The following is a 19112-nucleotide window of genomic DNA, read 5'->3' as shown; positions in this document are numbered from 1 at the left end:
AAGTCATATAATTATTACTATAGTAAAAATGGTAATTTTAAATTTTGCTTCATAAAAATAAAATCCTTAATCACTATAAAATAAACATGTCGTAGGACTACTGTGAGAGAAATATATTTTTTATGCATCTGGCTATGGCAAACAAGCTGACGACCCAAAAGTAATTGCAAAAATAATTACCAAAATTGCTTCAGAAATAAGCACGTTATAGTGTAAAATACAAAAAAAAATACTCGACAGACGAATTGGGAATCTACTCTTTTTTAACCGACTTACCGATAAATAAACTAATTACCTATTTATGAACTTAACGTAATTATATATATGCGTTACCCACTGATCTATTTGAAGTCGGTGCCTATACAACTGACTTCAAAAAGAAGGGGTTCTCAATTCGTTTGTGATTTTTTATTTTTATGTTCGCTCTCTCATTACTCTGTCAGTTTTAAACTGATTAATCTATTTTTTTTTATTTGTAAGAATATTTATTTATTATTACAGATTGGTCCCGACAAAAATGTTATCAAAAACGGTTCATTACTTTAGTTTTAGATCAAAATAACTAGGTTTTGTCACAATTGAAGTCGGTTTTTGTGTTTGACACAATCTTTAACTTTTCAAGTATTTTATACGTACTAAAAATCTAATACATGTCGATACATATCTTTATTAATTAATATTCAAAAAGCATAATTTAATACCAATGTTAATCAACAAAATAACGGAGAGCGCCTTCTTTCCTCGGAAGGGCAATCCTGATGTAAGCTTTTGACGGTTGGCGTCCTTATTATTATGTCGCTAAAAGCAACTGCTAAAGCTATCGTTTTTTTTTATACAACTTAGAATGGCAAACAAGCTGACGGCCCACCTGATGGAAAGTGGTAACCGTCGCTTATAAACATGAGCAGTACCATGGACATAACAGAGTATACTGTTTCGCCCATGATACCCCCCATGCGTTGCCATTCCTGAGGACTCGGATGTTATTCCTCTGTACCCTGTAAATTCACAAAATCTACAACAATTTCAAATTCACAATTCTAAAACAATTACTGCCAACTCACAATATTGCTTGGATTGCGCCATCATCATCACCTTACCTTTCTCTTAAGGTCGACACAGTATATTTTTTCCATTGATTACTCTCTCTTTCATCCGTCCATCTGTTATTTGGTCGTCCACGTATTACACATTAAAAAACCTGTCACTCGTTCCTACGTCGAACATGCACATATTAAGATTCTGTAGATAATTATTATACAGAGTACAAAGTAGAGTTTTTTTATATTGTGATAATATTATAATCAGAGGGAGACTTTGTACAAAAGTCGTTTACTTGGGCACCTATGTCCCATTCGTGTTTCTACCGTGAAGCAGTTGTGTTTACATGGCTGTGTTTCGGTTTGAAGGGTGGGATATGGACAGTGAATTTACAGGGTACAGAGGAATAACACCTGAGTCCTCAAGAATGGCAACGAATGGGGGGTATCATGAGCGAAACAATATACTCTGTTATGTCCATAGTACTGCTTATGTCTATAGGCGACGATTACCGTTTTCCATCAAGAAGGCCATCGGTTTGTTTGCCATTCTAAGTTGCATCAAAAATAAATAAGAAGGGATTGTTAGTAATGTGGACTATCAGTTCTATTACTAGCAATACACGTTATCAGGACGACCTCCTCTCGGTCCCCCTGGAAACCAACATGCTGAATTCCAAGTGTATTGATCACGATGGGCTAACTGACCTGTCTTTCGATCCTCACCTATCATCCTTCACTGGTGCCCCGCCAGTGTATACCGATAGCATAGGCGGAGTTACCATTTCATTATCATCCATTAAAAAAAATATACTATTAGAGATATTACACAGCGCCATCTAGTTCTATCTTATGGGCAATAAACAACAAACAGAAATATATTTACTTATATTTTTGTAGCTATATATCTTAATTAATATTATAATTATGTCAGTGGTTTTATTACTTCTTACCGTCTTAATGGTTTAATCACTATGAAAATTGGCATATATATATACATACATTTGATGATTTACCTGAATCTCAACGTTCCTTCTTTTCCCCGCAGATGTCGTTAGACGCGATTAAGGGAATTTAATGGTCGAGGAATTGGCTGCAGCATCTCTCTTAAAATATCACCAAAGGCTAACAACGGTTCCCAACATGTCTGCCAAGCCTGACAACTACTGACAAAACAACGCCTAAGTTCTGACGACATTTAATGACTAATATGATGACAATGATGATTTCGATGATACACCGGCAGTGGTCACGAGTACACTGTCTCTGTGCTGTCATGTCTCTGCTTCCGAGTCAGAAGTTCTTTTTTCTACCCACTCATTGTCCTACATCATAGAAATTATCAGTCTCTTATAGACCGTAAGACACTGTCAAACCGCTATAATAAATACCAAGGTCACGTTAGAAAATGTTACAGGTGTATTACTCTATGGTCAAATCATATTATGGTAAATAAAATTGAACACGAAATACTAGATGGCGCTAGAATCGCGACTTGTGGTTTTCGTTGTTTTTATAATTAAAGATAATTTGAAGCAAAATTTCCAAGTTGGCGAGTAATTTTATTTATTTTTTATTAATATAGTAATAATCTATCATACTTTTGTCTTTATTCTCTTGTACTGTTAAAATTTGTAAAAAAAAAAAAACACCTGTAAGAAAAATTGCAACTGTGTCGATTATAGTTCATTCAGAAAAAGATGGCGTATTATCTGACATATTCATATCTATACATAATAATAAAAACCACTCGCCAATGTACATAGATAGATAGATACTCTTTATTGTTTCCTCCATAAGATTACAATTGTAAACTTATTGTAAATACAAACAATTACAAAAAAATATTACACTAGGCAAACAATGGGCGGCCTTATCGCTAAGAGCGATCTCTTCTAAGCAACCTTTGGATGGAGAAGAGTCATCGTATAGAAATTTTCTCAAAATCGATTCAGTTATTTAGTCTTTAAATCCATCAAGGTTTTACCACAATCGAAGCCGTTTTTAATCTATATGTATATTATAAAAAAATAGATTTTAAATTTTTGTTCGTAATGGACTGTCTCAAAAAGTATTTAATTGATTTTAAAAGTTATTTCACACATGGAAGGTTACATTATCAGCAAAGAAATTGGGCTATATTTTATTAAAATAAAAACTGTGCGAAGCCAGAGCGGGTCGCTAGTGTATCAATTAACACGTGTATTATAGTATCACGTACATGAGACGTGACGGGTAAGTAATGTTCTGAGTTTAATTTTTTTCTCGTGTCTATGTTAATGAACGAAAATGTCTCGTTCGATAGATTCGTTTGGAACATGTCTTATAGTATATACATATATAGGATTTTATATCCTTCTAAATGCAAGTTTGTGAGGACTATTTTATATGGATGCATCTTTTACTCTTTCACGTAAAAACTACTTGCTACTACTATTGTTAGCAACGGAACTGTTGAATGCCTTTTACTAATCTCTTCCCCCCTATCATTATCATCATTATATCAGCCATTATCTATCCACAGCTGAAGATAGGCCTCAAATATAAATTGCCATTGGACACGGTCTTGAGCCACCTGCATCCACTCCTTGCAATGGGTGGGTCATCCTACATTGCATTAGCTATATATATATATATATATATATATATATATATATATATATATATATATATATATATATATATATATATATATATATATATATATATATATATATATATATATATATATATTATTTATTTATTTATTTATTTAGGTTTACCAACAATTGTTTGTAAATATATATACAATTATGGAGCTTAGAACTAAGTGTAACAATTTTTTATAGGCAAACACAGCATATATTAATACATGTATAACAATAAGTACAGAGAAATATATATAGCTTACAACTATTATTAAATACTTAACAACTAACAACTAAAGCCACCATATCCATAAGCAGATCCAGCAGCACGACTCATTTTATATATTTATAGATATTTCGTAAAAAATCATTTGGACTATCAAAATTAATATCGACCTGGTCACTGCAGCTATTTATAATCTTACAGAACCTTACCATTGGAGAATTACTACCCAGAACAGTTCTTCTAAATGGAGGTATTAGCGGAGTTATAGGTCCACGAGGTAATCTAGAAGGGACTCGCAATTTTACAAGGCTTAATAACTGAGGACAATGTAATTTATATGTTATAAGTTTATACATAAATATGGCGTCAGAGACTTTCCTGCGTTTTTCTAATGAGATCATCTATCCTTGTAGGATTTAATTTTTTTGGCAATGCCAGTGGAAAATGCCAAGTGCCATAGGAATCGCTTCTGGATACGTTCCATACGCAATATATGTGTAGCAAAATGTGGGCGCCAGACCACGCTGCAATACTCCAAGACACTCCGCACCAGGCTATTATAAAGTATAATTTTAATGTTACTATTATGAAATACTTTACAGGTTCTTATAACAAAACCAAGCATCCTTGAAGCTTTATTAATAATGTTATTTAGGTGAGGAACAAACGTTAATTGTTGGTCGTATAATACACCTAGATCACGCATACTTCTACTCTCTTCAATTATTTCATTTTTGATTCGGTATTGTGAATATATTAAATTATGCTTTCTACTAAATTTTATTATACGACATTTTTTAGGGTTCAAATTCATGTTATTGATATCACACCAACTAATAAGCCTATCAAGATCACTTTGTAGGAGCGTAACATCGTTATAGGATTTAATAATTCTAGCAAATTTTAAGTCGTCTGCGTACATAAATACTTGTGAGAAAAGAAAACACTCAAGGATATCATTTACAAAAAGATTAAAAAGAATCGGTCCCAGGTGAGATCCCTGGGGTACTCCAGATGTAATTTTACAAGATGCCGATTGAAACCCATTTACTACTACAAAGAAAGTCCTTTCCATCTCCAATCTAATAAAGATCCTGTAATACCATAGGCGCGCAGTTTATAAATAATAATTTTGTGAGAGACCTTATCGTATATAACATCAATCTGCTCTCCAGCATCAATTGCTCCTATTAGAGTTCAGTGAACGATGCCAAGTTTGTACTTGTAGACCGCGACATTGTTGACAATTATCAGATATAAGGCAAGATGATTCTGCAGATGAGTGCAAATAATTGATTCGAAAATTTTACTACCAAGATAGAATGGAAATTGGCCGATAGTTGCCTACCGCGTCATCCTCTCCCGATTTATGTATATATATATATATATATATATATAACATATATATATATATATATATCATATATATATATAAGTATATATATACATGCATATATATATATATATGTTTATATATATATATATATATATATATATATATATATATATATATATATATATATATATATATAATATATATATATATTCTGTGTGTATATATATAATTAATTTTTCGTACAATTTTTAACTCTATCGCGTCTAAAATTTTTATATGTATTATAACGTTCTCTCAATTTGTTTTTTTCTTTTAACATTTTTATCAGATTACGGTTAAACCATGGTGGAAACCTGATTCTTATATTTGCGTAAAGGTGTTATAGTTGAATTTAAAATCTCATAAAATACATCAACCATTTCATTTACAGATCCTCAACTCCAAACAGTTCATCCCAATTTATTGATTTTAACTGTTCCCGACATAGTTAGCCTTGTAATAATTTAGTCTCTTTGCATCGGTCATTATATGCAGTTTTAAATCACCACCCATTACAACATTAATATCAAGGGAGGGTGAAGCTGATCAACAACACATAGAACACTAGTACTTTCATTAACCGTAAAAGTTTGAAGGGTTGAGAAAACGAGATCAAGGGTTTAGTAACATAATTGTGCTGCTGTAATAAATTTACATTTCTATCAAAATTTCACGTGTGCTGGATCCATTATTTTGAGTGGTATCATGAGTAGAGAAAACGGTAATCAATGTTACCCATATTAAAGTCTCCCACGACACATATTTCTGAATTAGTAATCTGTTCAAAAGTAGCATTACATATATATATATATATATATATATATATATATATATATATATATATATATATATATATATATATATATATATATATGTATATATATACGTATATATATAATTAATGAAAGTATTCAATATTTGTTGTATATAATGAACGAGAATGAACGAGTGTGCGTGAATGAGTAAGATTGACAGATTGAAAAGAGCAGATTCATTCTTGCTATGGAGTTCTGGAATAATTTTAAGAAAAGTATATATATATATATATATAATATATATATATATATATATATATATATATATATATATATATATATATATATATATATATATATATATATATATAGATATTAGATTAGATAAATAGCTATATATTAGCCATCCCTAATTGTTGCTGCATTTCATAAATTTCTATGGGACCAATCTGTAAAAATATTCCTTTCAGATAAAAAAAAAAGAAATTTTTCAAATCTGTTTAGAACTAATGAAGTTATTAGGTAACAGATATAAAAAAGAATACAATCGAACCGAGACCCTCCTTCTTTTTGCAAACGGTTGAAAATCAACCGCAATTTATCGTGTTTCCTTCGAGTAACAGGTAGTTATATAGAGTTAAAAGTAATGAAATTTGTTTGCTGTAGATATGTAGGTTCGGTCTGGTAAAAGTAGATAGATGTATGCACTTATTTTTTTTTTACTTTCAAACCTGTTTTTACAGTTTTAATAATTACATCACCTTGTACAGTGAGAAGCGAAACTACATTTTAATTATTAATATTAAGCATGTATTTCTAGAAAATTATAACTATTATAGTATTAAGTATTAATTACCGTTTACGTGCAATTCAGATGTGTGATAGACGTGTTGTGGTACAGTTATTTGATCACTCGGTCGTTTAATAACTCCTTTTAACGCTTCAATTGCTGAAAACTTACCTGTTGAGGGCCCCTGCTCGCACCCAACTCTTATCTCGCTCCCGTCGCTAAAAAATCCATTATGGAACTCTTAAACTAATCGATATAATTATCTTAGAATATATATATATATATATATATATATACCTATGTATATATACCTACCTAGTTTGAGCACGAGCATTTAAATGAGAAATACGCATTTACAAAGAATTATTTCATAACAATGATCGGTTGCGATATCAAATACCTAATGTCAAAAGAAATAAAAATGTGAATAGATTTTGTGTGAACAGGTGACCGGTTCGTGGTAAAAAGTAAACATTGGTAAAATTGTTATCAAAAATGTTAATATGCATTACAATTTAGTTATATCAATACATACTCATTGTATATGTAAACATATAATTCGCATACATAATTCGTCCGCTTACTTAATTACATTTAAAATTTCATGAAACACATCAAAAATTTATATTATAAATTTTTAAGCAACATCTAAAACAGATTGTTCTTAATCTTAGATGTCGTTTGAGTATTTTTTTTTAATATATAGTAAATTACATTTAAAAAGTATAACTATTACGAGTAGTATAGGTACACTCGTGAAATCTAAATTATGATTTACTTAGTTAAATGTTTGGAATTGACTAACAAGACGAGGTGATTAAAAATATCACGAAATAGTTTAAAATAGGCTACAATTTAAAATAAAATTCAAGGTTTAAAAACAAATTTTTCAAATTTCACATTCAATATTTTTAACAACGATTCCGTTGTATATGGATTGTCTATAACAAAACCACAAAATATGTTAATTTATTTATATTTTATACATATATGATGATAATGGAACGGTAACGATATACGCTGGCGGGACACCAGTGAGGGATGATAGGTGAGAATGAAAAGGCAGGTCAGGTAAGCCATCGTGATGAATACACCTGGAATATAGCACGATTGTTTCTATACCACGTGGAGGTCGACCTGACACGGTATATTGCTAGCAATGGTACTAGTAGTCCGCATTACTAACAATCCTTTCTCCCCTGTGGTATATATAGTGTTGTTATTCGTAATCTTTATGACTTATACAAATAAATGTAAATTTTATTAATTCCTCGTGGATAAAAAGTAGCCTACATCCTTTTCTGTCCTATATAGTATACCCTTCAAAATAATCAGTTAAGCCATATTTAATATAATATTATAATTAAAACAGTATTAGGTAACAAATATACAAATAAGGGCGGAAACGGATTGTTAGTAATGGAGACTGAGTATCCCATTGCTAGCAATATACCCAACCAGGTCGACATCCTCGCGGTTCCCCCTGGAAATTATCATGTTTAATTGCTGATAAATTCATCATGATGGGCTAACTGACCTGTTTAAATTTTCATCTATCACCCTTCACTGGTGCTCCGCCAGCGTATCCCGTTAGCGCAGGCGGGGTTACCATACCATTTTCACCAATCAAAAAAATATATACAAATAAACTCACTTTCATATTTATAAAATACAATATTGGTAAAGATTTCAGGATTGCCTGATCAGCAAATGATCACTATGTCAATTTTATATTATTTTTCTTTTGTATTAATATCCGCCTACTATGTACTTTCTATTATAACAGATTGTGAATTGTTAATTTTTGTCGGATGCCCACGATACAGGTTCGTCTTGTGTGGGGCCCATTGTATCTTGTGTTTGTAACTTTGTGTTTTTTTAAATAATAAATTTCTATTTCTATTAATAAAATAATTTTAATGGAATGTTGGTATGATTCTCTTTTCATTTAAGAGTTTCCTCTTGTCGGTGCAACTAATTCTTCTTTCTATTTTTAATAATAGATACTATAATTGTTAAAATAAGATTGTTAATTTGTTACCTCTTGACGCCTTTAAGAAATTTGGCATTATCTTATCAGCCTTTAATTGCTCACTGCTAAACATTAGGAGGTTTTGCCAGTAGTTGCCATACTTTGCAGGCGAATTGGCTTTTAGAGATGTTTTAAGAGGAACGCTTCTGCCCATTCTTCGCCCTCCCTTAGTCGCCACTTATGATACCCTAGGAAAGAAAGGGGTAACCTATTCTATGCCGGGACCACGCGGTAAATGAAATTTGGCATACACACGTAATATTTGTCATAGAGAAATATATAATATGTAGATTTTTAATACAGATAGATACAGTTTGGTTCCATAGAAATTTTATTAAACTCGTTTAAATAGTTTAGTTTTTAAAACAAAATAACTGGTTTTATTATAATTAAAGTCGTGGACGTGATACAAACTATGATGGATAGAAAAAAAATAACGCCTGTACTAAAGAGAACAAAATAATACTGGTGCTTACAATTTTGCCTTTAAAAAAAAAGAAGAAAGGAAAGTATATTTGGGATCGGCGTAATATGTTTTCTCTGATTCATCTCTATTCTTAGTAATTTCCACATTCACCCAATTCTTCATGCAGAGCTATATCAAAGTCCACAGCCTTCTACCTTCTAGAGCCTAGATAGTCGCATACGGCTCGGTTTCAGAGATGCAGCAGCGTCCCTCTTAAAACATTACTAAAGCCTGCCTGCTCTGGCTAATCCGTCTGCTAAGCGTGACAACTACTGCCAATCCCAAATAGGGAGAGGCCTATGTTCAACAGTTTTTTTTTATGTAAACAAGCTGACGGCACACCTGATGAAAAGTAATAACCGTCGCCTATAGACGTGAGCAGTATAATGGACATAACAGAGTATACTGTTTCGCTCATGATCCCCCCCCCCCCCCCATGCATTGCCATTCCTGAGAACTCAAGTGCTATTTTTCTGCACCCTGTAAATTCACTGATATATCCCACCCTTCAAACCGAAACACAGCTATGCAAACACAACTGCTTCACGGTAGAAACACGAATGGGGCAGAGGTGCCCAATCAAACGACTTTTGTACAAAGTCTCCCCCTGGTGAAGCAATGTGCAAAACCAGTGGGCAATTAACGACTGACTGATTATAATGACGATGTTACCTTTTGGCGCATTAACGTAATATAGGTAGTAGGTACTTGGAATCGAGAATACACATACGCTATATTGACCCTGGTTAATCAATATCTCCTGGCCATATAGACGAAGTCACGGGAGTAGTAATTTCCGGAAAAAACAAGGTTTCAATTTCTCAGAATTTTATGTATGTATGTATGTACATATGTGTAAGGTTACGTCATGACATCACCAAATTTGAATCGATGTTCACAATTCTTTTTACATTCGATAGATTTCACTCCAATGATAATCCTATTTTAATTATGACACTCAAACCCGAGTTTCTTGTTCTTGTAGAACAAAAAACTGCTTATTGCGAAGCAAAAGCTGGGATCTACTATAAAATTAAATTCCAAATTGTCGGACTCAAATTTATGTTTCCATTTATACAAAAATCATCCCCTAAATGGAATAAAACATTTCGGTTGTCATAAATCCTATTGTAAAAGTCCAAAGGAATGATATTTTAACAATTTTAAATAGCATGTATCAAGTATGTAATTTTAATATCAAATTTGTGTTTCGTTTGACTTCAAAATTTTGGAAGACATTTCATGGTAGGCCCTCCGGTCTAATCTGGTAACCACATAAATTGCGTAATTGTATTTATGTGTACCATCAGTAGACAGAAAATCACGTTTTCTATTCTTAGTTGTAGAAACTAAAACTAAAAATGTACATAGATATAGAATTCTAAGTATGTATAGCGCAATCATGACAGCGATTTTTTTCTCTCTTTGCCTTATTTGTAAATATAAATAGATTAAACATTCAAATGATAGCCGAAAGACAAGTAAAACAAGCATTAAAAAACCATTAATTCGGTATCGTTTTGATAGACTAATACCTTTAGTATACAGGTAAAACTATCTAATTGTCAGTTTATCTTTATACTAAAAATTTATTTAAACATACAAAAAATTACTGCGATATTAAAACTTGCCTCATAATATTATGACAAGCATCCGAAATAGCGCCTATGAGGCACATACTAGATTGATACTTATAATTCGTCAAAATAGAACGCAGAAAATAGTCCTTACTTGACATAATAGACCAATAGACCCCATACTCATTATAAATAGGTTAACCATCGCGTATTCCGGCCGCATTCCATTATGTAAGAATGTTCTTTTTCTTCAGTTTTTATTTAGTGTAAAACTGCAATATATCTTAACCTCTCTCCCGACCTGATTTATTCACTTTCAGTCTGAAATATCTGGTCTGGTATAATATATAATATATTATACCAGCTTATATATTTTAGTTATGCAAACGAAGTTTCAGGTAAAACCTGTATTTAAATTAATTTGAACATTATGGAAAGACGATTTTAATTATTCCATTAGAAACTAATTAACGTTAAGTGATATATAAAGTGATGACTAATACTTACGTGCAAATATTGCAGAATATGGTATATAAAATTGAATTATTAAAGGACGATAATGGAATGACCAGTCAGGTATGAAATAATGAGCAAGAAAGCAGATTAGATGTCTCATCGTGATTAGTTCAACAAGACTTAATCACAATATTTTCTAGAAATAATCACGTGGAGATCTACCTGACCTATAGTAATAAGCATATATTATATTTAAATACATTAAAACATTTACACTAAATTTGTGTATTATAGTCAGTGGTATTTACTAGTCCTATTCTTGATATAATAGTATATAAAGTAAACAAATTTGTTAGTGGAAGATATTTGTGTTAATTGATTGTGTACTGGTACTTACTGTTGTCTATATACGTATTAGTGTTGTCTTATCTGTGTTGTGGAGCCACGGAATAAAGTGTACAAAATAACTTTATATTTACTCCGTGTGTGAACAATCTTGTTAATATTTCCAGTCATAGTGGTAATAAAAACATACCAAAAATCGATTAATCAAGTAAAAATATGGTCACACTTTATACTACGGAGATATATAAGAGAAGACTATTGGGGAATACAGTATGATACGTGAAAAGACACTACACCCACTCTGAAAGAAGAGGGGGCTACGGGTGGGTGTTCATATAGTTATGAAGAAGCACGATCGGGCCTTTCGAAAATATAAAAAGGACCGTAGCGAGGAAAACTGGATTGCATTTAAAAAGGCGTGTATTCTTTGTAACCGCATAGTAATAGCAGCTGAACGCTGCTATATTAATTTCAATATATTAAATGCTTCACCGGTCAATACTTGGAAGTTTATCAAGTCACTTGAGGTCTGTAAATAGACTTGATTTTGTCTCAACTATTTCATTAAATAAGCTTAATAAGTATTTTTCTTCGACTACACTATTATCTGAGGCGACAAGAACATCAACTTTAGCCGAGATTGCCCCCTAGCCTAACTTATCTACTGATAAATTTTTCTCATCACTGTCAATCACTGACAATGAGACTCATACAATAATTACGTCCATCAAATCCAACTTTATAGGCTCTGATGTTGTGAGTTGACTCATGATCATGCTTTTACTTCAACATGTGGTACCCTTAATCACTCACATCATTAATTCTTCATTCTATACTGGTACTTTTCCTAAAACATGGCAAATGGTTTTCCATTAAATCATAAAGTTAATTCGCAATAAAAAATAAATTAAATGGTTGTATTTCCTTTTGCTACGAACGCCATGCCTACATACACATACCACCAGTGGATGCCGGCTTAAAACCAAGAGACCCGGAGGTTGTAGCCTCCGAAGTGGAAGCTGGGGCAATGGAGTATGCCCCGAGGCCTCTACCTCGCCCGCCTTCACCATCTGGCGGGTCTAAACAAGACTTTGATTGATTGATAGTTATAAGAGTATAAAAATAAAACATTCAGTCCAACAGTGACTTAGACACTGTACAGTGCTGATGCCTGAAAGGTAAAAGTGTCATTAGAAGTAATAAAACAAAATAGAAAAGCATAATTAGTTTATTCGAAATTACTACATTTCATAACAAAGGATCATCATAACAAAGGATGAACCAAGACAAATTAAATGATATCAGTAATACTGGCATCGCTATGTCTAAAAACCAGGCAGACACCCCTGCTTTGTTATATACACTCATGTATATACAAATGAAATAATGCAGATTATTTATATTTTTTTCATTAACAGACAAAAACAAAATATAAAAAGCACTCCATTAGATATTACTTTTAAGATGTTCACGAATCCGAGAGTTGTTCTTGAATTTGCTCTATACATAATTGGATGTCTCCGCTGTCGGCAACCATGCGTTGTAGCTTATCTTGAGTATCAATCAATAGATCCTTTTCTAAATTTCCTTTTTTGAGAGCCGTCATGCAAAAATCAGACAGCGCTTCGAAGCACTTCTTACTGTAGGGAATTTGTATCCGATGATTACATATAGATAAAACTCTAACATATCTCCATGCTAATATGACATATTCAATAACAGACTTCCAGTTTTGAGAATCCAATAAGGCTTCTCCCTGTTTCACTACATAATTTTTGAAAGCTTCTAAGTGGATACGTGCGTGAGAGAAAGCCAGTGAACCGTCTTCAAAACGTATTCCCGGTTTTGACAATATTTTTAAAATATTCATTTTTAAATAAAGAAGTCCTTTCTGGAGCGACATCAAGTCTTGGACTGGCAATTTTTTTCTGACCTCGTCTTCGATGTCTGGATGTTTGTCAATGATAGATTTAATTATATCAATCAGTTGATTTTGACTTAAATCTTTCAGGGCAACATCTAGAGTTCTATTATATTTCAATGTTTCCTCCAGCCTTCGCCTTTTATTTGGCGATATTGATTCAATTGGACAACTTGTGCTAATATTTTGCGATCTGTTAGTATCACTGAAGTCTGTCACCTCTGGTATCAAAGGTATTGTTTCGAAGTGCTCAAGCTGCATGCGTTTTCGTATGCTAGATTGTGAAGTGGCTTCTAAATTCGGGGAAGAAAGACCACCCGAGTTTGTTGGTGGCGGTGGAAGAAGTGCAGTCCACCCAAGTAATTTAAAGTCATCGATAGTCATGGTTTTTTTTTTTAATTCATTTTCCGGCGACCTCGAGACATGAAGACATTCACGATCTGAATTCAAAGAATGTTAATTATACAACAATTGCCATATAATACAACAATAGGCATTAACAATAAAATGAGGAATGATTAATTATACTGGAAAATCTAACGCAAATATAAACAATTAATTTATTCTTGATAATATTCGTGTGGGACCAACACAGCAGTACCTAAACCATTTCAGTTAAAAAATAATAAAATAAACAACACATTTAAAATGTTACTATTGAATTATGTCAGTTTCTATCTGGCAAAAAATCATTTCATATACAGTAGATTACTTTTAGTGTTTGGTGCAATAAAAGAACAAAAGAATTTGTGGTTCGACTTCGTAAGTTTATCTGTCGCAACATAATGTCACGGGGACTACAAATGCTACTTATTTGTATTTTGGAATTGTTTTTGTTGTTGTTGGTCTACATAATGTTGAAATGTAAATACTTAATAATAATAAACAAACAATTGCTGGGAGGTACAAAATTTAAATTTAGCTTTCTAGTCAATGTAGGATGGCATTGTTTGTACATTTTAAAACGGATTCTACTTATTTTCATGCTATATAGTTTCCGACTCATGATAGAAAATATGAACAAATATTGTCTACCTTTTTATAAGTTTAAATATAGAAAAATCTGAAATAATCGAGTATTTGTAAAGTTTAAGAACGATGTTTTAACTAACATACTATGTTTTGAGATTTTATAAAAAGGAACCTCCAAAAACAACAACAGTTACAGCTTAAAAAGTCTAGGAGGTCCATAAACTAGTTTATAATTTGTTATATGAATCAGATATGGCAAGAGGCAAAATTTATTTCTTTTGTTCATCATAAATCCGCTCACTCTGCTGGTTAACTGTTTCATTGCAGGGCGAGGAGGCCCGGCTCTGATGGCTGGACGTCGAAGATGGCTCGCAATCTCTTGCATCCACGAGCGGCAACGAGGCCTCAGAAGGGAAGCGATCTGCGCGTGTGGAGATCTCGTCCAGTGTTTCGCGAACTTGGCCCTTGTCCTCTGGTGTCTTCGCTCTCTCCATTGCTCTTCACAACAAAATAAGAAGTCAATTGCTAAGAATAAAATTGAGAAAGTTTTCGAATATGTACAAAAGCAAGCAATTGAACGTAATCTATTTTAAACTCTTAATAAAAGGTCACATCCAATAACTCAGTCGATACTTAAAAATTGCAATAATACTTAATAGTATAAATAATTCTAAGAGTATTAACCTTAAGGAATCTCAACTGTTTCTATCGTACTATCGTCACCGCGATAATGATTTTCCCAAACGGGGGAAGAGAAAAAAATTATTGTCAAATAGAAATTAATACGCGCACTCAAACACAGTCACTGCTCACAAATATTGTTATTATTATTGCGATATCAGTAGATAATATTTAAAATAATAAACGAACACTAGAAACCAAACGTACACTCCTCGCTAGTTACTACTTCCGAATGACTTTACTGTCACAGGTACAGACCCTTTTATACTCGTACCTTGAAATATCGAAAAATAGACAATTAGTGGAAGGTGAATGAGTACATGGAGCCATTAGGACAATGACAATAATGGGCGTGTTTAGTAAAGGGCGGACTGGAGGGATTCATAGCTCATTAGCTAATTCAACTAATGACTATAATTGCATTCAAATGGTGATACGTAAGTTATAAAAATAAATATGTCTCCATACTCTGGAGTTGTACAGTAATTACATGATAACGAGACAACCGAAACAACATTACAAAATAATCACCTAGTTAATTTGTATTTTATACTCGGCATATTTAAATAATAAATAATCTTTTACTAAATGCTTAGGTGCATGTCTTTACCTAAAAAAACTACCTATTCCTATTAGTAGCCCACTACTTACTATTTACCCTGAATGGGTGGCGCTGCGTCTGTGTGATTTATCCAGTGTAATTTGAAAAAAATTTGCCTTCCTTTACACTAGGGAGATACGTAAATAAGAAGAGACTGACAGATAATACGGTATATTACGCCAAAACTCGTAAAATGCGTCATGACTAAATTAGTACTCCTAACAAATATCCTCTTATAGACAGTCTACTGTCAGTGACCAGCAGTGGGAACTTAACTGTCAGTAAATTGCATGGGTGGCACAGTACAATATTGCCTATAGCTGCGTTTCCTACCTACAAAACGTCTATATTCATTCGGCAATTTACTTCTACTTTCAGCTAGTTTGCTTAGAATTAAATCTTTCTCTTGAAATTACCACATCATCTCTAACTGTTAATATTTGCTTTTCAAACTTTTTAACGAAGTAACATGACTAAAAACAATCTGTTTAAAACACAGTCTTTCGTATGCTTTTTTTTTAATGGGTGATAATGCAATGGTAATCCGCCTGCGCTATCGGTATACGTTGGCATCGCACCAGTGATAGATGATCAGTGACGATGAAAGCAGCGGGTCTACCATGAAATGAAATTCCGAAATTTCGGACTCGATTTCGTGTTTTTGTTTATACCAAAATCGGACCAATAAATGGAGTTTAACATTTCTTTCGTCATACATCCTATCATAAAAGTCAAAAGGAACAATATTTTAACATTTTTAATATTTCCAAACGGCATGTATTATGTAATTTTAACATCAAATTTCTGTTTCATTTGGCTCCGAAATTTCGGAAAACATTTCATGGTAGGCCCTCAGGTCAGTTAGCCCATCAGGACAAATTCCAGGGGGAACCGCATAAAGGTCAACCTGACAGGGCGTATTGCTAGCAATGGGTCAATTAGACATTACTAACATTCCCTTTCCCCCGTTACATAATACTAATATAATACAGTGACATTATAGTTTTTTTTTTGTTTGAACGCGTTTATTCTATGAAATTGGCAGTCGGTTTTGAAAAATTGTTTTTGCATTTGGTAACTCATTTCTTAAGTATAGGTTAATCAGCATCACGATACGAACAAGGGTGAATCCGCAAGATTCAACTAGTTTGGTATATATACACATCAAAAAAGTCTAAGCAACACTACTCATACTAGTACACAAAAAAAAAATCATTTACATACATTTTATTGGAATTGAGAGATAATGCCCTTGTGTCAATGTGTCACGCTTATTTTTATATTTAAAATATGTAATTTGTACCTATAAATATAAAAGAAATCCATACTGAATGAATAATTAAATATGCAATATTGTAACGAATAAAATAAATTGAATTGAATTGAATTGAATTAAAAAGTGCTCAGATGGAGAACTAAAACTTTAATTTTGTAAAAAGTATATATATATTTTAAATTGTAGTTCTACTAGCATCTAATTAGGCTACTTAGCAAGAGGAGAACAAAAAATTACTCTGCTGTGATGGAAATTAAATAATCAAATAATAATATCGAGAATACCTTATTAACCTTCCTTGCTAAGTAAAATTATGAGTTGAAAGACAAATTAAAACAACTATAACAACAGGCTATAAAAGTCAAAGATTTATAACTATTTTGGAAGGGAAAATAGAAGATGTGAAACGCGGAAGGAAAAAGGCCGATATAGAGATAAAAAACGTACCAAAAACAGTAATGAAAACAAGGAAAATTTAATAAGTGTGACTGTCAAATTATCTAAAGCTATAGATTGTAACATCGACAGGCTTGGCATTAAATAATATATAATAAACAGGCATAAAGAATACCACGCGGGCAAAGTCAATATGGCAATAATGTATCCGACTGTTGTATTTAAATTATGACGTCAACCCTCTGGTCATTATCAACACTTTGTTAATTAAGACGAATCTAACGACATGTTATAAAAATCCAAGAAGTCGTTTGCATTACTCAGTTAAATAGAAAAAAAAAATATCACATTATTAATTAAAATAATACAAGTATCAAATTTTTTTCATATATTATCTATACTCAATTCCGCTACACGTTTTCTTGCGTTTTTTTTATACAACTTAGAATGGCAAACAAGCTGACGGCCCACCTGATAGAAAAGTGGTAACGTTTGCGCATGTGTGCTACACACACATGTGCAAATCAATGCGCCTTAGCCAAATTTGAGCGATATGATTTTGTAATAATCAGTGGTTTATTACAATCAGCACATTTATTAGAAACAGAAAGCAAATGTGACATAATGAAAAATGTAAAGAAGCAAGCGTAAAGTTAAAATTACCGCCTCTATGTAGATAACTACGTAATTTCTATCAATATCGGTTATTCATCAATATTTCGTCAAGCTGTAAGCAGAAAGTTGCAAAAAAGCAGGTTGAAATAAAATTATACAGATGGCGCTAAGCGTAAGCTGTTTACGTAGTTATACATACAAAATTTTAAGGTTAGATTTAATTCCAGAGCACAACAAATATCAGATACCGATTAATAACACTAAAAAATATCCAACTCAAATGGTAGTAGGTTGTTAATCACTAATAAAACATCGTTCAGAAATATATGATAACTTAAGACAATTTGTCGGAAAATACCGAGCCTTATATTATGAATATTATATCTTATTTTAGATAGTTAATCATACTTACTTTACCTCCAGTGAAACACTAAGCAACTAGTTATACTTTCAATAATAAATTTAGAACTTCAATGTAAAAATTATTATCAAATAGAAAAAAATTACACAGCTCAATGTCCGTGTGCGCCTAGCAGCACCTACGCTGTACTAAAAGTAGTGAAAGTGGGATAGAGATGTAAGATTAATGGAAAAGAGTCGATTAAATATAAATCGATTTTTCTTTATTTAATATTAATCGATTTTGCAACAATCGATTTTATTTAAAATGATTAATTGATATCTGTAAAAAATTGATTTTTTCTATTATTTAAAAATCTACATGCTTTTCATATTTCAATAATACCCCTAAGAGATTCATATTGACAATTTATCAGATTAAAAATCAAATAAAATGATATAAATAAAAAAATAACCAACCCAAAACTAGAAATCGAAGCTAATGTTTCTTTCTAAATTAAGCTAAATTTCAAGGTTAGGGATAAGGAAACAAAATATCATTATTGATACAAATTTTCAGTACCATTAAACGTTTTATTATAATAAAGATGAAATGATGAGT

General features: G+C 32.1%; 1 protein-coding gene across 3 annotated transcripts; it reads right to left on the bottom strand.

Annotated features, from left to right (window-relative positions):
* Window positions 1-12909: 12909 nt before the first annotated feature.
* LOC116413214 (uncharacterized) lies at window positions 12910-18689 on the bottom strand. 3 transcript variants are annotated; one of them, XM_052894589.1, is made up of 3 exons: window positions 18564-18689; window positions 14884-15080; window positions 12910-14050 (listed from the first exon to the last, which is right to left on the bottom strand). In XM_052894589.1, exons 2-3 carry the CDS (start codon window positions 15074-15076, stop codon window positions 13158-13160), a joined length of 1086 nt encoding a protein of 361 aa, XP_052750549.1. In that variant the 5' UTR covers window positions 15077-15080; window positions 18564-18689; the 3' UTR covers window positions 12910-13157. The 3 variants fall into 3 exon arrangements, with proteins under 3 accessions (XP_052750549.1, XP_052750550.1, XP_052750548.1); XM_052894590.1 differs by having other exon boundaries at window positions 18569-18689; XM_052894588.1 differs by lacking the exon at window positions 18564-18689 and adding an exon at window positions 15267-15455.
* Between the last annotated feature and the right edge of the window lie 423 nt (window positions 18690-19112).

Source organism: Galleria mellonella, unplaced genomic scaffold (genome assembly GCF_026898425.1).
Source record: "Galleria mellonella isolate WM207_F2 unplaced genomic scaffold, CSIRO_AGI_GalMel_v1 utg2134, whole genome shotgun sequence".
NCBI lineage: Eukaryota > Metazoa > Arthropoda > Insecta > Lepidoptera > Pyralidae > Galleria > Galleria mellonella.
Note: the sequence above shows the minus strand (reverse complement) of the source record. Positions and strands in the feature narration are given on the sequence as shown.